Source organism: Lissotriton helveticus, chromosome 1_2 (assembly GCF_964261635.1).
Source record: "Lissotriton helveticus chromosome 1_2, aLisHel1.1, whole genome shotgun sequence".
NCBI classification, from domain to species: Eukaryota; Metazoa; Chordata; class Amphibia; order Caudata; family Salamandridae; genus Lissotriton; species Lissotriton helveticus.
Window position 1 is genome coordinate 303215605 of NC_136058.1, and position 24726 is coordinate 303240330.

General features: G+C 44.8%; 1 protein-coding gene across 3 annotated transcripts in view; it reads left to right on the forward strand.

The window, feature by feature from the left end:
- Window positions 1–17680, forward strand: part of HPDL (4-hydroxyphenylpyruvate dioxygenase like) — a 30261-nt gene extending 12581 nt beyond the window's left edge. For 2 of the 3 annotated variants that reach the window (XM_078671776.1, XM_078671775.1), the window contains exon 2: window positions 16142–17680. In XM_078671776.1, the coding sequence (XP_078527902.1) occupies window positions 16166–17455 (1290 nt within the window). In that variant the 5' untranslated portion in view covers window positions 16142–16165 and the 3' untranslated portion in view covers window positions 17456–17680. Of the gene's footprint in view, window positions 1–7747; window positions 7885–16141 lie in introns of those variants that run through there. The other variant, XM_078671777.1, reaches the window with a different exon arrangement.
- The last annotated feature ends 7046 nt before the right edge of the window (window positions 17681–24726 follow it).

Here is a 24726-nt window from a genome sequence, read left to right on the forward strand (position 1 = left end):
ATGCCGTTTTTCTAACCGAAACATGGCTGCAAACGAGCTAGGGCCCAGATGTGGCTTCTATTTTGCCTTCTAACTACGGTATAGAAAACAGTGGTCCTGGACCTTACTTAATTAGCAGAGGTAATCTGTACGCAGTTATAAAGTAAGATACCACTTAGAGCATGCTATAAAAATAATCAGCTCGTAGTACTTAATACTTATACAAAGGAAAAAAGCAACAGACCACATTTAAGGACTAGAGGCAATTTAATTAATTGCAACTAGAAGGTTGGGTACAAATCACAATTATAGTTCATGAAATAAACGTATAGATTGCCCCAAGGGAGGAACGGCAGAAAGGGGATGGTTAAGGGGGTTTGAGTGATTGGGTAGCTGAAAGGAAAGTCTTTAAGATGGTGACATAGAAGTAATTTACAATATTTTACATATGGAGGATCGGTTCAAAATCACTGTCCTTATTAACCTGGCCACAATGATAAATGGACACATTTATACAATTCATTCAAGCAATGTGGATAATTATTCCAATTTTATGGCACGTGGAGTATGGATAATAAGGGTCCAGGTTGGGTCAAAGGAGAGCGTTGACGTTTCGACTCGTCTTATGGCCTTGTGGGTAAGTTAGACCTGGGCCGTGCGAGTCTTCATCAGGACATATAGGGGCAATGAGGGCTGTTGATGACCCTGGGGGGAAGAGAGGGAGAATGAGGCTGTTGCAAGGTAGACTGTTAAAGTTGATTAACATCTAACTAGGGGAGTGGGCGCTTACCCAATGAGTGGATGATCTGTGTGGTGAGAATTCCCAGCGGATAAATGGATGCGATGGTCACCTATAAGGTAATAGGGTTCAATTAAGGCTCAATAGTTGTGTGCTGGTCAACAATTAGATTGATACAAAGCTCCTCCCGATGGAAGGAGACACCCCGTTGCACCGCTCTATGGTTCAGACTGAAAAGTCTATCTGTTTAATCATCAACATTGCTTCTCATCTTGGGGTTCCAAAAAATATTTAATTGTTCATCAAAGTTTCCATAACATATAGGTTACTGCTTGTACATCCAGCATTAGCATCATCAGATATAATTCCTTCCCCAATGCATTTCGGGCTAATGTATAAGCCCTTCCTCAGGGGACAACTGGACTGTTTCAACCAGCTTGGACGCCGTCTTCGGTGATGTGGTCTACAGCGCGCATATCCGTCAATGTGTCAGATTGGCCAGGGTGAGCAATTTACCTTGAAGGAGCTGACCGATGAGTGTAGCTCCTAGGGCACAGCTTCCTCTATGTCTGGCCTTCAATGAATTATTAGGCTGCAAAGGACTAGAGTTGAAGTCAGTAATGGGTTTCAGCTGTATCTGCCCAGTCTGAGAGGCAATCCGGTGCAAGCGGTAGATTATCTGCGTTGGTTAATTACCTGGCGGCTGCTGCAAGTCAGGGGCTGTTCGTGTGGCTCTTGATCAGCGCTTTCTGACACTAATGTTGTAGCGCGTTAGCCACGAGGACGTTAAAGGTGCGCGTGCGTCACCCGACATCAAGGAAATGGAAAAAAGACTAGATACCGTGTGGCAAAGTATCGGAAGATGTGCATAGTAACATCGGGAGAGATTGAAGTATGGTGACAATCCACTTGATTCTAAGGGGGTCCCGCCACTGTTTTCTATACCTAACTTCGCCCAGGTCTATGACCAATTAGGGTTACCCCATTCCCATAATGGTTACCTTCTAACTACGTCATGGTTAGGATAGATAGAGAACTTAAGATAGGGGATGGCATTGCCATAATTTAAAAAAAATCATATTCATGTAAATTAGAAGTACTCCCTTTCAAGGGATGTGAGGCAGGCCTATTTAAACTTGTGGTGACCCCGCACTTTACCTTATCCGGTATTCTTGTCTACTGCCCCCCTGGCCCGTCGGTCCCTTGGGCTGCCTCATTTCCGGAGTTAATCTCCCCTCATCTTCTTAATGCAGCAAACTTCACTATTCTGGGTGACCTTAATATTCATCTGGACATCCCTACATGCTTTATTAGTAGCCCACTGATTTCCGACCTTGCAGCAATGAATCTGCTGCTTTGTAATATGGGTCCTACTCATATGGCAGGCCACATACTGGAGCCTATATTTTCCAGCCTGTCTGATATTCAGTGTCTGCCATCTCTCCCTTTATGCTGGTCGGGATCACTAATCAGTCAAATTGTATTGCACTGTCCCAACTTACCTGACCACAGCCACTTCTAGTACAAAGCAGAAATCTAGGAATTGGAGCAAACTGAATATAAAATCTTTCAATAAGCTCCTCTCCGTTAGTGCCCCGTCTATTCCTCAAGTTTCAACCTCTTCCTTAGACACAATCCATAATTGGATTTTTAAAGCAATTGACAACTGCCTTCCTAGTTCAATTAAAAAGACTCACAATCATCGCTCCCCTGCCTCTTGGTTTACGGAGCAATTACAAATAGAATAAACTAAATGCAAAACCCTAGAAAGGCACTGTGTTAATAAAATCCGTTCAATCCCTCAGTATTTCTGGCTCAGCACTGGACTGACATCTTTTCTTACCAATCGTACATTCCACATTTTTAGGTCTCGCCCTGGAACAGGGACGGAGACTTATAGTCGGCTGATGCCGGGGAATGAGGGACACAAAACTGGCACGATTTTTAGCAGTCGGATTTGGCTGCGCGAACGCGCACGTTCCGTCCTGCGCCGCCCTCCCAGCCTACTGCGCATGCGCCGCCCTCCCAGCCTACCGCGCATGCATGCATGCACACAGACACAGACACACACACACACACACACACGTCGCAGACAGACACTCGCTCACACACACACCCCCTCCCCCACAGTCACACACACGCACTCCAAGACACATACACACACGCACGCACACACATACACACACATACACAGGCCGCCCCCCCCCCCCGCGCCTACATGCTCCTCTCCCTCCGCCCGCCCGCCGCTCAGCAACGCACTCACCGGCTTCCTCTCCTCAGCTGCAAGGCCCGGCAGCAGGACTCTTCTTCCCTCCTTCGGCACCGGGGCGCAGGGTAGGCTCCTGCCTGCTCCGGTGCTCCCTGCTTCCAACACGGCTCCAATCGCGGCTCTTCCGTGGGAGGCGGGGTAGGCTCCCGCCCTCCTACTTCCTGTTTCCGGGTGTCGCGCCGGCCTGCCTGACTTCCTGGTCGCAGGCCGGCAGAGTAACGAGGATGTTTTGCGGTATGTATTTATTTATTTAATTATGCATTTTTATATAGCGCAGACTTTACCCGAAGGCGGTATTTATTTATTTATGTATTTATGCATTTTTATATAGCGCGGACTTTACCCGAAGGCGGTATTTCTTTATTCATGTATTTATGCATTTTTATATAGCGCGGACTTTACCCGAAGGCGGTAATGCTTGCCTTAGCGTAATGGTGTTCCTTCTTAATTTATTGGTGGTGTCCCTGTTAGAATTATTCCCACTTTTAGTCTAGCAATGCTTGGCATGATGTTGGCATCTTTGGCATTATTGAGCCCATCCCTGGTATAATGGGACCACAACGTATTGTGGGCATTCTTGACCCAATTGTGCTTCTCTTCACCAGCGGTGATGGTCATCCCTGGCATGCGATGGGTGTTCATGGAATTGGATGTTGATATGTAGACATGTAAAGCCAGACTCTGTCCATGGGGCAGTAATATTCATGAGTACTTGATGACATGGAGATCAAAGATACAACTAAAACTGAAAAGCCATTATTTTTTTCAAAACCGTATTTATTAAGAGTTCATGCATAAATCGATACAGCCCTCCACAGTCAGGAGGAGACTGTCAACGACAGACAATGAAAAAGGCATAGCAGTGAACCCAGAGTTATAAAAAACATACCCCAGTCCCCTCCCAGACCACCCAAACCCAACCGCCCTACCACACCCCCCCCTACTACCCACCCCTTAACCCTCCCGAACCCAGTGCACGTGTTCACAGCGTAGCAACATAAGATGCAAAACAAAGGTGGAGTCAGCCAACAGTCTAAGGTACGGGGTCCACATTCAGGGCCAACACATCATCAAGATCAGCGGGGGGGTCGAGGTGCAGACCCCTGTAGTCCGCCCATCTTTTCCAAATTTTGTAGTGCTTCCGGGGACACCCTCTGGCCTCAAAAACAGGTAATTCCAGGCCCATAAGGAAGTCCAGTCCCGCTTTCCATGCACCAAGCGGGGGGGCACGAACGCTTTTCCAGGCCTGGGCCAGATCTCGCTTGGCCACCACTAGTCCCAAAAGCAGCAGGTGACGTTTGTAAGCATTGCCCCCAACATTTTCCAGGATATGAAGGAGACCCAGCCTAGGGGTACGGGGCAGGCCCACCCCGAAAAGCCATTATTTTGAGAGACTGTCATATTTGTTTTTGGGAATCAGAAATATTTATTAAAATGAAATGCTTGTAATAACAAGCCAATGCATGATTACCAGCTGTGATCGTGTTTTCAAAATGTTTGTAAAGTTGATATTAAAGTGATAATTCATGCTAATTTCTGTAGTCTTATTTACATCTTGTTTACAATTATACTATACTACTAATGTATGTTTACTAGCCATAACTGTACTGTTATATGTTACATTTTAATTACAGTGTTTGCCTTTTACAATCATTTTCTTACAAACTACCTCGTAAAACAAAAATATTTATGGCTAAAATATTTTGCACTGTTTGCACAATATATTTGTGATGTTTACACTTACCTATTTGAAATTAAAATGTACAAATGGACATTTAGTCAATTACCATTAAAAAGTTTAACTTTTTTGCTAAGATATTCTTGTAATCTTTTATGCAAACAAATTTAAATACTGCATAAATAATTTTAACAACAAATACTTTATATGTAGCTTTTTATGTACATAAGAAAACTATAGCATAAAGCAAAAAACATTGCCATTTACAATAATAATAGCTCAAACTTAAATAATGCGAGACCTATTGCATTGCAAATGCTTGTTTCTTCTGCTGCCACTTCAAAATCTCACTTTTCTCCCTATGGGGTCCCTCAGGGCTCTATTCTTAGCCCGCCTCTATTCAATATCTATGTTAAACCGCTGGTGACCATCGCTGAGTAGAGCGGGTTGTCCCTTTTTTGATATGCGGACGACATCCAGATTATCTTCTCGCTTTCCACTAAGAAGGTGTCCGGTCCATCAGTTCTTCAGGACGGCCTAAGAAAAATTGCAGCACGGATGCAAATTAATATGCTGAAACTTAATGGCGATAAGACCGAGGTCCTCATTTTGGGGAATAATAAAGATCTATGGGGCCGACAGGATTGGCCTACTGAAATGGGAACCCCACCCCAGCCCACCCAACAAGTCCATCATTTGGGCTTCATTATTGACGATCAGGTGTCTGAGACAGCAAGTAGTAAAGGTGGCAACTACCTGCTTTACTGTTTTAAAATGTCTAAAAAAATTGTCTGGATGCTTCCCTGCTCCACCCAAAGAACCGTGGTCCAGGCGCTTGTGACCTTAAGATTAGACTACGGTAACATCCTCTATCTAGGGGCTAACAAGGATGTACTACAGAGGCTGCAGGTGGTACAGAACGCGGTGGCTAGATTACTATGGCGAATTCCCAAAGCTACCTCCATTTCCAGCTACCTACGTGATCTTCATTGTCTGAAGGTGGAACGCCGTGTCAAGTTCAAAGCCTTGAGCGTTTTATTTAAGATTAAGTTCGGCACGGCTCCTCCATATCTGCAAGCCTTAGCCCAGCCTTACCAACCTACACACCAGCTGCGTTCCACAACCCAGGGAAAATTTAGGTTCCCAGGGTTAGACTTTCAGGGATGGGCGGACGCTCATTTGCCTTTCTTGGCCATACTTGATGGAACACTCTTCCCGCAACCCTTCGTCATGAAACAAGCTTTGCAAACTTTCGCAAAAGTTTAAAGACATGGCTGTTCAACCAATAATACCATCACTTTCTTTTTCTACTCTTCGGGCTAGCGCTGGGAAACCCTTTTTGGGTAGCTGTGCGCCCTATAAAAATAATTTAACATAACACTGCATTCCATAGCTAGTCTCCCTGAATTACCAATGTCCTGCCAGTTCCATTTCAGGCACTTGTAAGTAATCGAGCATGCATCTCTCATCGCAGGTTCATGGATGGTACATGGTAGACCGTCACTTTCTGAACATATCCTAAATGCTTTGAACTTAAAGGGTGTGTGCATAATGCAGATGACATTTAAGTTGAGCCTTTCAACCATCCTGAACATAATTTAGGGTTGGTTGTCTCTAATATTGCTTTCTGAGACTTGAGACAGTCTGGCTGCCAAGTGGGCAGTTTTTGTAGCACAACAATAATATTCTTTTTATCCCAATTTAAATAGATATACCCTAACCAGGGCTCTTGTCCGTTACACTCGGGTGCTTGGCGGAGCAGAAGGAATTTCCTAAGAATGTAGTGCAGCATCTCGATGTCCTTCGGGCACTGAGATTGTACGTTTATGAACTTGTACAGGGTGTACAAATGATCACTTAGAATTCATAATCTGTCTATTATATTTCAAGAGTTTGGTTAATCAACAGACATAAGCTAAAAGAAATAGGCTTACCTATTAAGCCGAGTTTCTTGTCTACTGCAACATTGCACACCCTTTTCGGGGCAACATTTATTGACTATGTAAATCTAGTGGTGATGACAAGATGTGCAAATAATTACCAGAGTCAGGAGGTACTATTTTCTCACTGGATTCAGGACTTTTGTTCCACAAGTGGAAGATCCCTCCTGGTAATAACCTTGTACAAGTAGTTACTACAGCATTTTCACTGGAAGCAATTTTTCCTGTGTTTCTGCAATGTGCCATTGCATTACTCTCCATGAACTGGACTAACAGTGTGGTGATGGATAAATGTGCAGTATTCCATTTATTGCCTATTAAGCCTGTTTCCACAGCACTCTAAAGGAGTTTTTGCTGCTGTACAACGATAAGCACGAGGTACATTATTTGCATAAGAGAACTAACAATTGTATTTTGTGCAAAAAAAGTATATCTACTTCGGGGTCTTAATGGCAAATTTCGTGCAGATTTGAGAAGCAGGGCCAAGAAACAAGGGGTAGGAGCCTCTCAAAAGTGACAGGTTTAATCACCAAAGAATGATTAACTCTTCCATAGAGAAAGCAATAGCTGAAAAGCTGGAAATTGTTCTTCCTTCGTGCATAGTGGATTCAAAATCCAACTCCAGATTTGCAAATCGGCTGTATTCACAGAAATATTTCTGTTGCCTGCTTCATTATTTTAAGCCCGGGTCACTGTAGGAAGTTGGGTTTCTGTTGCAGTAACCCACCCTCCAGACACCCCCCACGTTTTGTCAGATTACTGATGCACTTTGACTTGATGTGCCCTGGGTCGCTGCCAATCAGATTCCCAGGGCCTGTGCACTTTCCCAAAACTGTACCTTTGTACCCCCAGTTGGCACTTCTCTGGCTACATGTCAGTCCCTTGTAAAAGGTACCAAGGGCTCTGTGACCAGGGAAGGCCTCTAAGGGCTGCAGCACAAATTGTGCCACACTTAGACGTCCTGTACCTTAACACACCCTGCCAATGCAGGCTGCGTGTTTTCGTGCAGATAAAAATGAAAGGTCAATATGGCACACAGCCTGTCTGTCTCCTAGGAGATCTGTTAATAGAGCAGCTCCCCAGTCCCAGCCCCACCCCCGGGCCAGCAGACCTAGGACTGCTATTGGTTTTCCCCAGCTCCAAGCAAGTCTGAACCCTCCTCTCACACCTGCCCAGGCCTCTTAAGGCTTTGCTTGGGGCACCCCAAATCATTCTCCTCCATCTTGTGAGTTGCAGCATATCTGTGCCCCAGATTGCAGTGAGCAGAGTCCAGGAAGTGGTAAGGAGGCAGACTAGTGCTGTCTCTTTCCTAAATAATTTAAAAAAATATATATTTTCCCTACCTGTGATTGCATCATCTTATTTTTTTTTCTTTTAACATTTCTTTAACTGTCTTTGGCTGTGGTTGTTACAGTTTAAAATTGTAGTTTTAACCTGCCAGTGATTGCATACTTTATTCCATGTTTTTGTTTAAACTTGTGGTTTTTCCTGCCTGTGACTGCTTCCATTTAACCTGTTGAATTGTGGGATTTGCAGTCCACACTCTGTAGTTTTTCCCCTCTCATTCCCCGTGACGATCAGTTTTTTCACTCCAAATGTCTCCTTTGCTCTGTGCTAAGACCTGTATGTTAAGCAGTGCACCCCCAGCGAACATTTTGTGTTAACAAGTCAGTGAAACTAGCCCCTCTTCCCTCCTGAGACAGCAGTAATCTGCTGTAAGCTGTTTAAACTTTGTTTAATCAGACCCCCCAGGATATAGCGGCATGGATTAGCAAATTTAGCGGCACAAATATGGAAATTTAGCGGCATTTTTGCGGCACTTTATTTTACTCATAATCATTCATTTTCAGTCTGAAATCAATGGAAACTGTTTCAGCAGAATATTCCACTTTGCAATAGGCATGTTTAAAGTGTCCAACTCTACGGAAGCACAGCTCTGTAACCTCGCAGGAAGGAGCTGGATTTCTCCGTGGGATGTTCTAGTGCCCATGCATGTACCCCTGCTGGGTACCGCTCCCTCCTTGATCTGTGAGGCAGGAAACCTCCTCCTCAGGCACCCTAGGGCACAGGATCGTAGTGGCTGATCCAAATAAGTGAGACAGACTGCATAGGGAGGTTACCTGCTGCTTACTAGGTATTTCACCAATTTGTGTAAATGTACATTATCAGGTGCAATCTTCACCTTTAAAAAAATGGTGGAGCATATTTATAACCTCTTCAAAGGCTCCATCAAGTGCCTAATGTCCATGGAAAGCACCACCCCACTCATGGACACACCTGCACTTTAATCTATAAATCTCTTAAAACTTAATCCTAAATGGAACCCTTGTCTACTGACCACCCGGACCATGAGCTACCTTCACCAGCCTCATCGTGGACTTCATTGCTCATGCTTACAATCAACTCCAGAGCCTTCATACTCCTCAGCGACCTCAACTTTCACCTAGAAGATAGAACTGACCCCTGCTTCACAACACTCTTCGAAAGCCTCAACAACAGGCAAAGAAGAACCAAAAAGCACGCCAGACTCCAAAAGACCCTGCAAACAGCTAGAAAGGAAATGGAGAGCAACGCACAAAACCACCGACACAACCACCTACAAAGCTGCACTAAGACACAACTACCAGCAAATGAGAGATACCAAAAAAACGAGTACATATCAAAGGGAGCCCCAACAGCTGCAAGGAGATCTTCTCCATCATCAAGGACTGCCACACACCATCGGCCTGCGTCAACAGCATCACACCCTCCCAAGAACTCTGCAACAACCTATCAAACTTCTTGAACTACAAAATCACAAGCATATAGCAAATTCACACCCTGGGTCAAGCAAAGGCAATAGCTCATTTGACTGCGGTTGGAGTAGTAAAATGCAGCATTGTCAAGACTCAGTGGGCCCTCAGAGCTTTGCACCAATGCTAGCCAAGCCCATGTTGGCCTACATAAAAAAAACCTGGAACAAAAAAACAGGCTCTGATCCCACAATACATGAATTTCTTTTCTAAAAAACTAACAGAAAAATGCAGAGAATTATTGAAATATGCAGATATTGGTGCACCTCAGTTTGCTTTTCCCATGTGCTGGGTAAATTATGAACAGAGTGGCTGTCAAAATATATATTTTTTACTTGATCCTACCCTTTTTAGTGTTTTATTTTTCTCTGTTAATTTGAAGTGCATAGATTTATTAAAGCCATTCCAATAAACACATGGTTAGACAGAAGTCTAGGGACTGGAGACGCTGGACTTAGCTTGGACTAAAAAATAAAAACATTTTCAAAGGACCTTAATATAGGCATGCTGGAACAAGTTCACATTTTTTCGACTACTTTTTCCTAATGTCTGCACTCCAATATTCATCACCAACCAGGGAGCCACATGTTAGTTTGAAGTTTTCTTTTTGCAGTGTTTGCCTTTTTTTTTTTTTTTTTGATAGCAAACAGGCCATTTTGTAAGTATAGGATTTCTCACTAAAGAGATTAGGGTACCAATAATCTTCTGGGTATACACATTACTTATCAGTACAGTGAAAATGTAGGATGATCTGAGATATTATGGTAAAGAATTTGAGAGAGCAATACACTCATGCTTTAACTAAAAGGTTTCCGACTCCCCTTTACGATCAAACAGAAGAAGAAGCAAGGCGCACACAAAGTGGAGGTGCACCATCTTCAAGCTTCTCAGCAAGCGAGATCACAGCTCCCTCTCTAAACCGGGAACCTTTTCACACTGTAAACCATGCCATGCGCACTGAAAAGGTCAATCTGCAAAGGCCAACAGAATTCTCTTGCTACGTTACTGGAACAATTCCCAAATAGGGAACAAAACAGTCCCTTCTGTCCCTTGGTGAGCACCATCAACCTGACACAGAGGCAATAAACAGGTCCAATTGTGGATATGAACGAAACCCAAGTCACACTAAAAATTCCCTCCCACTTCGATCCCAGGCCCTGCACCCCATAGTTAAGGTATGATTTTTATTAGATTCTCTGCAGAACTGGAGAAGAGTTTCAGTTTTGGTGAGGATTCTAAAACAGTCTTCGGTAGTCTCAGTCTTGACACAACAGGTATGTGGGCAAAGCCAAAAAGGCACAGCGATATAAACTGGGAGTGGGGAGGGGGCTGAGCCACAGTTTCTCATCCATCTCCGACAATGCTCAACATGCCGCACCACCTCCCAATTTCCCTCACCACTATCTAAAGGAGTCGTCCGGTACCACTTGTATTGAGACCACCACTTCCAGCGTGTTGGCAATGAGAGGAGGGGTGGACGCACTGTGGCACCCTCAGAAGTGATCAGCTGAGAGCACTTTTCTATTTAAGTAGAACGTTCTGACATGTCCTGCGTGGGAATGGCGAGCAAAACTTGTCAGCCACAGGGTGAAAATTCATCCACTTGCCGGGAGGAATCTCTCTGATTTTGTTGATCTCCGGGCCCCCCACTTGCAGGTTTGTTTTGCTGAATAATAAATAAGCTGTGTGACATGATAACAAGTCAGTCTGCCGAGCATTAGATTTTTGACCCAAGTGCTTCCATCTAGTCAGCAGAAGCACTGCCGAAAGTTGGAGTGGAGGAGGGACAGTCACCGCCCTAGTTGAAGACAGAGAAGGTTTGTAAAAGTTAGCAATAGAATTCAGACCATTAGGAAGCAGCTATCTTACGGCTGCACAGCGACACCTAGTGACGTGTGCGCCACATTTCAGCCAATAGGAATCCTTCATTATTTCCTTTATTCAGGGAGACCCTTTTTAGCGGCCAAATCAGCAAATATCGCGGCCATCGCGCTAATCTGCCGATTTCGCGATTTTTTCGTGAATCGCGAAATCGCGAAATGCTGGAGGGTCTGTTTAATAAGGACTGTGCACTTCGTTTTTTGGCCAGAAGAGGGAGTAAAGTTTTATACAAATAGTGTTGTTAGAGGACAACTTTGTTGGGGCCTTACCTGCAGAAGTCCAAAGTGTGGATTGAGCCGGTCTGTCTCCTAGGAAATTTCTGAATAGAGGAGCAGCTTCCAACTCTCTGGCCAGCAAACCTTGTCTGAGGTAGCTGGAACCTTATATAGTCTGATATTGTTTGGTACGTGTACACTGATTGGGGGTTGTATCTGATGTTTCTATTGGATTAAGATTAGTGTCCTCATTGGTTGGGTATTTGAGGGTTCTGATTGGTTTCTGGGTCTGTGATTCAATCAATGTAGGGTTGGGACTAGGGTTAGGATTTCTATTGGAAGTAGGGACTACGGCTTCCTGTGCCATTGGTTGCTTTGCTATCGTTGAGACTACTGGTAGGGCTAGGGCCTCTATTGGACGTAGAGATAAGGTTTTTTTAAAACTGATTTGGTGCTTGGACTAGGGATAAGAATGGCTCTAAGGTCCTCGTCTCCTATTGGGTCTAGATTTTAAGGCTAGTGCTGTGATTGGATAGTGTTAGGTCTAGGGTTCCCATTGGCTGAAGGGGTCACCTGACTACCAGGGCTATAAACGGCCAAGGCTTAGGGCATCTCAGCCCAGGCATTGAGACTAAGGGTGGAGAGGACTAAGGTGAGTGCCTGTTTTAGCCTGTTCGCACCAGAGCCAGAAATGCTGCCCATTTTCCCATTCATTAATACCCACCCTGTGTTTTTGTCCCACTGTATATACACATTTATTTTCACTATAGATATGTGCCTATCTTTGTGTATTGCTTTAAATAAACATGTACAATAATTATGTTGTTATAAAAACAAAAGAAAAAAATCATCTTTGGTCTACATGTACTGCTTCAATTGTGCATCTATGTACCTCCATGTACTTGGATCTGTGTGTCTGTTACTTTTCTCCGGCAAAAGCATATCCAATGCACTTCTCTATTTCTCATCCGCTACCTCTATCAATATCTTTAATCTGCATACACTTACCTCCTTTACACATCTATTTACTTTCAATGTACTAATGGATCTATATATTTATCACTTCTAATTTGGCATTTCCAATGCAATACCCGATTTCTCAGCCTATACTTCTCTCAATATATCTTCTAACCCAACTTTCTGACTCATCTCAAACTTCCTTCTACTACTCTTTCCAATTCACTACCCTCTCTCACCCTATACATCTATTATTATATCCTCTACACCCACTCTCTCATTTATGCCAACCCCATACCACTACTATTTCCCCAAAATAACCCTTTCTTGACTCTCTCCTACTCCTTGCATCATCTGACACCTCTTTTACTATACCGATCCCCCAAAACAAACCTTTCTTAACTCTTCCCTCTGACTCTTCCCCTCCAAAAATCCTTTTTATTCTTCCAATAGCCTCCACCTACTGCTATGACCTAAAAAAAAGAAATCCTTCACTTTTCTATTCCTCCACTATCCTTTTCAATCAATCAATCAAGCATGTTCACTTCTCTAATTCTATATTCCACTATACTAAATCACCACTAATCTTTTATGGGTTCCAGAGTAGCGTGCTACTCGCCAACAAAGCGTTTCAACACCTCATCAGGGTTACAAGCGCTATATAAATGCAAACCTTTTTCCTTTTTTTTACCCCTACCCAACCCTTCTCAATCCAAATAACTGAGTAACATATCCACCACGCAAATTACTTCATATTTCACTATACTAATTTTCAACACTAATCCTTTATGGGTTCCGGAGTAGCCTGCTACTCGCCAGAAAAGCGCTTCAACACCCCATCAGGCGTTACAGGCGCAATATGAATGCAAACCTTTCTTTCCCCTCTATCCCTCAGCTATCCTTCTCACTCCAAATAACTGACTAATATCCACCACTCAAATTACTTTCATATTTCACCATACTAATTCACCATTAATCCTTTATGGGTTTCCGGAGTAGCGTGCTACTCGCCAAAAAAAGTGCTTCAACACCCCATAAGGGGTTAGAAGCGCTATGTAAATACAAACCTTTTTTCCTCTTCTATCCTTCTGCTATCCTTCAGAATCCAAATAACTGACTAACATATCCACCACTTAAAATGTACTTGCCGATTTCACTATACTAATTCAACACTAATCCTCTATGGGTCCCGGAGTAGCGTGCTAAAAAAAGCGTTTGACGCCTCGTATCGGGTAGTAGGCGCTATACAAATGCAATTAGAATTACAATACAATACAACAATGTTCTCTATTTTGCACAAAAAAAGGGCATAGTGGGTCACAGTAAATCTACCCTGATGCCCAGTTACAAGGCGGTGCTCCAAAGGAGCCGTCCCTGGTATTAAAATAAAAAAGGCAAAACATTTTTTAATGCAGCATTTGCAACCCGTGGACATTCCTGGGCCTCCGGCTTCATGTATCCTGGAAAAAAAAATGGAAGAAGTGTTGAGAGCTCTGGGGGTTGGCTGGGGCCAGCGGCCAGCCCCTCGCAGGTGTTGGCCACATACAGAATGTAAGGTCCAGAGCTTTGCCAGAGGCCAGGACCTGTGACCAATCCATCTGTGCATGGCTAAATGTAGTGCATAGGAGAGGATGGCTGCCCACAGAGTGCTGGGTGAAGAGCCTGGTTCTTCAGCCAACTCCGCTATGCACAGTGGGTTTGGCTGCATGTGGAAAATTGGCTGTAGGGTCTGGGCGGAGGCAAAGTCCCATAGTTAGCCCTGCTGCTGATGGGTAAAGGCACGGCAGCGGTTGGCCGCCCACACAGCATTGGGTTCTTTAGCTGACCGGAGGTAAGCCCCTGCAGCTAACCCCACAGACTTGGAGATCTAGCTCTGCACACCACCCGATACACATAGCCATGCGCAGAGGGATTGGCTACCCATAGTGTTGGGTGCAGGGTTTGGCTGAAGGTAGGCACTACGGCCCATCTCACTGCATACAGGTGAGGGCTGTGCACATCAGTGGTTGTTGGCTTATTAAGGGGACTGCACCAAGCATAGAGGCCAGGGCATGTTGCCAACTGTCTCCTGGATGGCTGAAGGCCTGGAGATTGAAAGCAAGCCCTCTGCACTCAACCATGCACAGCAGGACTGACCACCAATGAACGGTTGAGCAAAGTGCCTGTGTAGTGACCAGAACCCACAGCGACCCCCACTGCATACGACCAAAGGCCATGTACTGCAGGCATTCGCTGCCAGCAGCTAGTTAGGCCAGGGGAGGGCCAGTTGCTGGGCCCTGTAGCCAAAATCCTGATGTGGATGCCAGAGGACTTGCACAGCGGAGGTTTGCTGCCCTGAGATGGTTTGGCGCAGGGTCTGGCAAGAGGCCAGGCTTGGTGACCAGCCCTGTGATGCACTGCTGAACGCTGTGAACTGCGGGTATTGGCTGCCTATGATGTGTTGGATAGAAGGGCTGGGCTGAAAGCCAGGCTAACGGCCTTGTGCAGCCAGGGATTGCCGCAGGCAGAGGGATCGGTGCAAGGATCTCTTCAAGTTTGTATATGTTCAAAAATCTCTCAAAATGCAGTTGAAAAACATAGGTTAAAGTTAGGTTATGGTTAGCCTTGATTAACACCTAAATATATGTTTAACCCCTTCAGTGCTCGTGACGGACCACTCCGTCACGAGCGCGCTGTGCTAATGACGGAGTGGTTCCGTCACGGCGCAGCCGCCCCGCCTACGCGGCATCAATTCCGCGCCTGCGCGGCTGTTTTAATGAGCGGGCGGAACCACTCCGTCATGAGCACAGCGCGCCCGTGACGGAGTGGTTCCGTCACGAGCATGGGGGCGCCACAGCGGAATTACTGCCGCGGCAAAGGGGTTAAAACGCCCTGATAAATACACCTAAAAAACAAACAGAAAACAGAAAATCAACGAGAGTAGCACATTTATGGTAAGGAGCTCAATCCATAACTCCAAAAGCCAGGCAAACCATTATTCACACACCGATGTAACACGCATGATCTCACAATATTTATGCAGCCAAATAATGCCACCCAAAAATAAAGTGTGATTAAGCAACACATAATCAAACCATGTAATAATATTACATTCACTGTTAAAGTGGAGATGTGGCCTAACGTCCAGGGCGGCAGACTGTGGAACTGGGAAACCAGATTTGAGTCATGGTGTCGGCTCATGATCCTCTGATGTTGGGAGAATCCCTTTTTCTCCTTATGCCTTAGAAAAAATGGTAAGGGTAATGTGATGTGTAACTCCATGTGTAAGAGGATTTACTATATTTGTAAATATATCTGTTTAGGGCGAGGTCATGAGTACTGCATATGGTGTGCAAATTATAGTTTGAATGGCTGTTGTGCGAGTATTTTCTAATCTTTCCCCAGCCCTTTTGTGGATGCAACTTGTAAGGTGCAACAAGCAGTTTGCTTCCCTTTACAAAATGAACAACTTGGTAGATAAACTGATGTCGAACATGAGAAGGAATGCACAAGAAACCAAGATATGCAGGATGTTTTAAGAAGTGTGCCCTTCACGTCCTATTGATGTTTGAACACAATCTGTAACGCCATGCCTGTGATACAAACACAATGTCCTTGCTTTGTTTTTCTTTCCTATAACTGCCAGTATTTAGAATTTGTAATTTTGGTAATACCTCACAGAATCATTTGACACATTCTTTTCCTTTAACAGATTTTGGTATTGGAATCGACAGCCATGTCACGGTTGCTGAGTCGGATTAGCCATATCACGTTCCAAGTCAAGAATGGCCTGCAGCTGGCTAGCTACTTGGTCAATGGATTACGCTTTCAGCTGTTTGCAGTCAGGATCAGCAAGGGAGCCCGACAGTTTGCCTTTAAACAGGGTTCAGCCATTTTTGTTGTCAATGAAACGTCTCCAGAAGAACAGGGAGTACTTGACAGGTCAATCTTGAGAGGAGAATCAATCGGATGGATTCCTAATCCTCCTAAAGAGCATGAAATGGAAAGCACAACAGGTGTGGGCCTCCTCTATGACGGAGACTTTTCAACTGCAGTTGATACAGCTTCAAATGTCTGCTTCGAAGTGGAAGATGTGGATTGCATTTTCCAACATCTCTGTACTCATAAGTGCAGGATAATGGTTCCGCCTACCACAGTGGAAGATGACGAAGGGTTTGTGACTTATTTTGTGGTGAAGTCGGTGGTAGGGAATGTCTGTCACACGTTGGTCGATCGGTCCCGATATCAAGGTGAATTCTTACCAGGGTTTCAGAAAATTGAAAGCCATAGCACTCAATTGAACGGTGTGGTTACACACTTTGACCATGTTGCCTTTGCCTCTCCCCGCCTTAGTACACCAGGTGTCCTTGAATGGTATGAAAAATGCTTTGGCTTCAAGAGATTCCAGCTGAGTCCTGATGAGAAGCCAGGGGAAGGTTACGTAATCCAGGGGTCAGGCGTGGGCCTGCGTTTAACTGCCATGCAATACTGGAAGTGTAGCAAGGTGGGTCTATCATTCTCATCTGAGGCCCAGGAAAAGGACTGCAAGTTTGTTATCGGAGAGTCCCTGCCAGAGCAAGGGCGAAACCAGGTTGACACCTTTCTTGAGCAGCATGGTGGAGCAGGCATCCAACACGTTGGCCTCTACACGCCGGACATTCTTGTTGCTGCCAAAGCTCTCCGAGATGCTGGGGTGCGCTTCGTCACTCCACCATCAGATTATTATAGTGAGGTTTCCAAGGAGACGGAGATACGTGAGGTTGGGCTGGACCTTGCACTCCTCTCTCAGCTTGGCATCCTCCTAGATGGAGAGTTGAAGGGAAGTGAGACCCATCCCTTGACGATTGAAGCTAGAAAGCGATACCTGATGCAAATCTTCACTCATCCCATCTTCTCAGAAGATACCTTCTTCCTAGAACTCATCCAGCGTCATGGCGCCTCAGGGTTTGGAGAGGGAAACATCAGGGCCTTGTGGAAGGCGATACAAGCATACATGGACAGGCAGGACAAAACTTTGACACAATAAATTCTGTGCCTTTTTGTGTCCAGCTCATTTAGGCCTGCAGTTTAGAAAATATTAAGAGGTGTATTAAAATGCTCGTATATCACAATTTTGTACTCAATACCTAAAAGCGAGTTAATGCATCTGATGCTGATATATGGGTAAGTTCTAAGGCAAGGCACGGGTTGAAATACCAGTGATTTTGCATTCTTTTGAGGCTAATTAAATGTGTACCACACTGTTGGGGTATTATCGAATCCTGTTATTTTTATAACTATCGTGCTACAATTCTGTGGCGCAAAATGCAATCGCGAAAAGAGGTTTCTTATATTTATTGAAATGTAATGTGTATTTTTACTGTTTCTTACATGTGGGTATTTCAAATAATTGTATTTTTAATATAAAACAATTATTATTCTTAAGTTGATTGAAATGGAAAGAGTTCGAACTTCCCCGGAGTGCTGAAAATCGCTTTCTGTGGCTGTGCACACATATAGACTAGAGAATACTTAGAAAAATACAGACTAGGACATCGATCTAAAAAGGATTCGCAGTGGACTGTTTTGACCCCAAAACATCTCCAGCCGCCCCCTAATCCTGCAACTTTAACAAATAGAATTAACAGCCTTTTATAGTGCACATTATAGAGCGCCTGGACAGTTTGATGGCTGGAGTGCAGTTCATGTAATTCTCTGTGACTTTGTGTCCCATTACCTTGCTGAACCACAGGTTCTCACATCATCACAGGACATGATGTAGCTGAGTGCAGTGCCACAGGAGCAGGACTCCAAATTATCTAAAAACATCACTTAGAACATCCCTGGCAAAAAACACATGGTATTTCCCTTCAATGTACTGAAAGTATACGTTCATGCTTGCTGTCAATCTGAGTTAAGAGGTATGGTTTCTTTTTTATAGTTCAAAACTACAAGTCCGACATTATTGGAAATGGCATCCCTTGACTTCAGAATTTCTCTTAACGTCACAGCAAAATGCATTACATGACACAGAGGGGCATATTATCTTAAAGCTTTGGCGGCCTTGAACAGTCTGAATTTTCACACTTCAGTGTGATGGTTAGTAGTTCTGTAAGTACAGGGGCAATGCGTTGTGCAAACTGCGATGGCCTTCTGATGAGGGCCCCGGCACGTTTTTAAATGTTCTTTTTTTAATTTTAACTAATTAAGCACTGATGGGGACAGCTTTTTGGCCAATGCGTAGCAGATCTTCAGCACAATCCAGCAAGAAATGGTTCTCTTCTGCACTGCCTTTCCTTTTTTTTTTCCTCCAAAGAATCACACAAAGAGCTGCTAGTGCGCCTGGTAGCTTTTGGTACAAACTACATAGAAGCTCAGTGCCCTCTTGAGATCCAAACAATGGCGTCTCTCCTCCTCTTTACATGGGTGAACCGGAGATTAGAACGATGCCAGTACGGTGATGGGGCGACAGGTGTGGAACTGCGTCACAACTTTCAGCAGAAGGAGACCAGTGTCCACAGAACCAGTTTTTGTCTGAAGATGCCAGTTATTTTTCTCCAACACATAACATTTAAATAAATAGCCTGTAAATTTATATCACAAATGTTTCAAAATATATTAGGAATTACAAAAGCAATTTTTTGGGGGGAATTAATAAGTGTGATGCAAACGAAGAGTTAAATAGGAGCAAAACAAACCAGAACACTTTGCTTGGTGATGGGCAAATGACACATATTTGCAGAAACTCTATTTCCAAACATTATTGCTTGTTCACTATGTAGTTTTATCAGTAAAGCTGCATATCAGTGGGAAGGTTTGTGGCCATTTCAATGTAAAATGTGCTGATTACAAATGACTGTGTGCTACCACTTCATGCTTTAGTTATGGATTTACTAAAAGTTTTTAAACAGGGCTTGAGAAACATCCCTTACCCCACCCAGATGCTGTTAATGAACTAAGAGGTAAGTCAGGGGTCATGTGTATCCTATGTGGTGCTAGATTTGTATTATATAAGGAAAACAAGTTTAGTCTATTAAATCAAACATGTTTTTTTGTACAGCACACCTGCTGAACTCGCTCATTTGGAGGTGCTCTCATATGTGATAAAGAAAATAGTGGCTAAATGAATTAAAATATTTGCCCACAAACACAACATTTAAAAACCAATTTATGGGTCAAGAGCATTACAAACAGGTCGAGTTGATTATTTAAGTAACTAGACCTGCAGGTCTAGTAACATTTTTATGATTTTTCAAGGCCTGATTGGATGCACACCAATAAGTCGGGACCAGATTAAGGTCTCAGTGGGGCATGAAAAAGGGGGGAAAGGGAAACCAGTATTGTAGCCCTGTCAAGTTACATCACAACTGGTGACTCAAACAAGGTCTAATCTGGCTATCAAAAGAAGACTGAAAGGCTTGAAAGATAACCTTTAACTGTGCCAACAGCCAAACCTTGTTGGGCAGGATACAGAAAAAAATAACAAAGTCAGATAAAGAGTGACCTCTGTACCTGCTCCCTGCCGCCCGCCTGTTTTCCCGCTCCTTCCCGCTGCTGCTTCCCTGCGGCCCAGCCCCCTTGCTCCCCATTGGCCACCCCGCTTGTGGTAAATAAATAATTAATTACCGGTTCTATTTTTCAGGATACTCATATAAACAGATAGCTCAATAAATAAGAGTCAAGATTCGAGGTAGCTGGAGTTTACAGGCTTTTAATCAGGCATAAAGGACAGGAACAGGACAGCCTGTACGGGAATAGGATGGCAGCTGCCGGGGGCAGGATCTGGCTAGGCTGGGACAGGCTAACTTTTAATAATAGTGCACAGTATATATATCAAAAACAAATACATTACATTCAATACAGTAGGCGTAGCAGTAGGCGTGGTTCGTAACAGTCGCGAAAGATAAGGGCAAAATGATGTAACAAGAAGGCGTGTACAGGGCGTATACATAGACATGTGATGTAAACGTAACAGAATATGTCATAAACGGGGCGGAAACATGGAGGGGGCTACCTGAGCAGCTGGGACCTCTAACCTAGTGGTGCGCGCAAACGGGCAATGACGTGTTACCAGGGAGAACTGGGGGCTATGACTTCTGCGCTAGAAGAGGAGACTAAAGTTTGGAGTGTCGGAGCGACATGTACCCAGGCATATCTAGTATCTGTTGTTTAGAGTACATGTTGATAGAATCCAAAAGTTATCAGGGTAAAGGCTAATAGACTCTAAGACTGGTGCATGCATAATTCTATATGTAGTGCGTGTGTGAGGAATATTCTATGGATATTAATACAGTATTTCTCTTACATGGAGACATAAAGGCTAGACCATGACGGAAACTATTGATGCGATTCAGTAGCTTAGGAATGCAAAGAAGGAGGGCTGAACTGATAACTAGAAACATAACATACTCTTGGCAGACTGGCAGGCAGAGCCAGGCCGGGCCGGGCACTGCATGGCAAGAAGTAAGCTAAAGGTCAGGGATGCAGGTGGGGGCTGTATCGCTCCTCGGAGAGGGTTCAGGAGACAGGAGCTGAATCTGAGTCCGGGCCCTTTTGAGGCCTAGAAACTGGGATAATTCAATGAATTAACGTGCACACTGTAAAATGTGGCAACGTAGGTTTACATAGGCCTAATATTCGTTGCTTTCACGAAGACTGGAAACTGGCATACTAGAGATGGACACAACTGTAATTGCGTCTTTAATCGATCAGAGGGGAATACATGCATATCGATCATGCACATATAACAAAATATGGGGAACACGTAGGCACATACAACATGGCAAAATTTACTTTTCCACATTCCCTCCTTGTGCCCTACGTTTCCATCAGGAAACATCTATATTCATGATACCATCTATCATTTCATATAGCATCATTTGCTCGTCTCGAATTGTCTTGGAACGGGACTTAGGACTAGCAATACAAGAGGTAGCACAAATGCCGCAAATCGCAGGGCCACATTGTATACAGAGGCAGCAACTGAATATGATCATTACTGCAATACCTAGGAATGACAATACTTTCCATCCCCAGGCAGATATAATACTCCAGAGCCAACCGGACCATGTCCAGGTGCCTGGATTCTGGTGTAACTGATGGGCAATTTTATGAAGTCTGGTTATAGCTGAATAAACAGACGGCGCGTTATTAGGAATGAAAATGCAGCAACTAGATCCGATGACTCTACATGCTCCTCCTCTATTGGCCAGTATGACGTCAAGAACGAGACGATTTTGGAGCACGACAAATCTCATAGCAGATTGCTCTTCGGTTAAGTTACCTAGAGCAGAAGTAGTCTCATTCACTACCGCTTCAAGGGTTCTGGTTAACCTACGTATTAACTTACTATTCTGGACAGGGCCTATAAAGAAGAAGAAACCTTTATTAAAGTCTTGATACTGTTCTAGAGTAGTTTCAGTTTGATCGACAATTGGGGACTCAATCTCCCTTCTATGTCTGACGTGTACTAGATGTGTGTTTCTGTGATAATCAGATGGGGCTAGAAAAACTGGTGGCAGTAGGAAGGCAACGTAACATGTTCCATATCAATCGAGGGGCAGACGAACATATGCGGTCTGACCACAAACAAAATAAGAATGACGTGAGGCTTTGAAAATAGATTTCCCACTGTCACTATACTCGACAATAGTAGTACAAACACTATGTCCTACATGTGCGGAACCATTCTTTCTGACACATAATTCGCCTTTGACTGGTAGTACTGAAATAGCAGGTAAATCTGGAGTAGTATCGGACTGAACATTCAGGACCATAAAATTCGAAGAATAATTACCTAAATCATATACTTCATTTTCTAGATCTAACCCTGTTCTATGGGAAAGACCTTGCTTGTCTGGGAAACATGTTCTGTTTAGAAGGGACATATCATTGGAGGATGACGTTAAAGTGGACCATGCTCCACACGAACCATTATGTGAAAACGGATAAGGAAAAAGTGGCAGAACTCCCTTTGGTGTCTGGAAAGGGGGGAGTCGACCACACACCCAACAATTAGTGGCATTGCTGGTCTGGTGTGAATAGTGTAACATTCTAATAAATGTGTTATTGCGCATAGCAAGACGATAGGATAGCTCGTGAGGAGGCAGATCACTAAATGTGTGCTCTACTGTAGCGTTAGAAAACTTGTTTACATGTGAACTTGAAAAACATAAATGTAAAGCATAACTTGTGCAGGTAACCATTAGACTTAAAAACAATATAAAACTTAGAAAAACGATACATCGTATAGAGTTTTGACTAACTCTCTCACTATGGGGGTCTATCTCATACATGTCAGGGACCTGTCTAACCGTTTCACCCGAGAGGGACTTAGACAATTAAACTGGCTGACTTAATTTACTAGACCGGAGTTTTAATTTATACTCCTGTTGCGGAGTTTTCTCTAACAGAGGAACTTTAAGTTCGGAATCAAGTTCAGAGTCTGTTTTTAGGCAGTCTTTAGTAATGGAACAGTCCTTTGCAAAAGATTTTTCACGAAATCCATGGAATTTTTTGACGTGGGACAGGTGGACCCATCCCTTCCTGCCCTCCAACTTCACGGCAGTCCTTGTAGTCAATAAAACAAGTATTTGTATTTGTATTTGGACATTTTTAAAGCGCCTGGTGACGCCAGAAGGCGTGTCCCCGCGCTATGGTAAGTGAGCAGTTGCCATCCCCCCCTCCCCGAGGAGCTACCTGCTAAAAAGTTAAGTTTTTAATTTTTTCCTAAACAGGGCCTCTGATGGCTCAAGACGGAGGTCTGGGGGCAAGACATTCCAGCACTTGGGGGCAAGGTATCTGAAAGATCTCCCCCCCATCCGTGCCTTCCTAACTCTGGGCACCACAAGTAGTCCCGTCTGAGAGGACCGTAAGTTGCGGGTAGGCTCATAGTGGGACACCAGACTCTGAAGTGGCACAGGGGCTTTGCCGCTCAGAATGCGATGGCACGTTGAGAGGGCCTTAAACTCAACTCTCTTCTCCATCGGAAGCCAATGGAGAGCTTGGAGAGCGGGTTTAGAGGGAGACCTTCTCGGGAGTCTTAGCACGAGCCGTGCTGCAGCATTTTGGAGCACCTGAAGGCGCCCCATGACCTTGCCTGAAGCCCCCAGATAAAGCAGGTTACCATAGTCTAGGCGCGAGGTGACCAGGGCGTGCACCAGCGTCCTGCGAGCCGAGATGGGAAGCAGATCTAGAACCTTCCTCAGAGTTCTCAAGACACCGAAACACACCCCCGTCACCCGGCCAACCTGCGGGCCAAAGGCAAGGTCCTTATCAAGCCACATGCCAAGATTCTTGGCCTCCAGGCTGGGAGTGGGGGCCTCACCTAGGCAGGATGGCCACCACGCAGGCGACCACGCAGAAGGCCCGCCCCCCCACCACGATCACCTCGGTCTTGCTGCCGTTCAGTTTTAAACAGTGTGCGGACATCCAGGCTGCAAGAACTTGCATGCAGTTCCTGAAGATGTCCGCCGCAAGGCCGGGGGAACGAGATAGGGAGACGACCAACTGCGTGTCGTCGGCGTAGGACACCAGGTGGATACCGTGGCCCTCCGCGATGGCTGCTAACGGGGAGACGTAGATATTGAATAAAGTCGGGCTCAGGGACGAACCCTGTGGTACGCCCTGGCCCAACTCGATCTCCCTCGAATAGCATTCTCCCATCCTGACTTGGAAGCACCTATCAGACAGGAAGGACTTAATCCAACCAAGCGCAGCACCTGTGACCCCTCCTTCACTCAGACACTGTAGCAAGATGGTATGTGCTACAGTGTCGAATGCTGCACTTAAGTCGAGTAGGATCAGAGCCATAGTCTGGCCCTCATTCACACCCTGTCGGAGTGCCTCCACCGCCGCCAGAAGTGCAGATTCCGTTGAGTGACGGGGACGGAAGCCAAATTGCGAGTCGTGGAGTAGCGATGCCTCCTCCACGAACTGCATCAGTTGCGTATTAGCAATTTTCTCCGCTATTTTGGCCATGTACGGCAGAAGGGAAATGGGGCGGAGATTGTCGAATTTCTCGAAATTCACATTGGCCTTTTTTTGCAGTCGAGGCTCCTTCCAACGGGGTTCCAGTGGACTTGAACGATCAAAATTCCGGACCAACACGAGGCTTCCTGGAATTACTTCATGCGGTTTCACCTCGGTGTTGTCTCGAAATGCGGCGGCAACCTGTGAACAACAAGAGTGTAGGGCAGACATCAAGGAAGCTAGGTAATCTGTCAGCATATTACTGGAAACATCTGTAATACTGCGGGGTCTAGGTGTACCCCACATGTTTGGGGGGCGGCCGAATACGACCTCATACGGGGACAGACC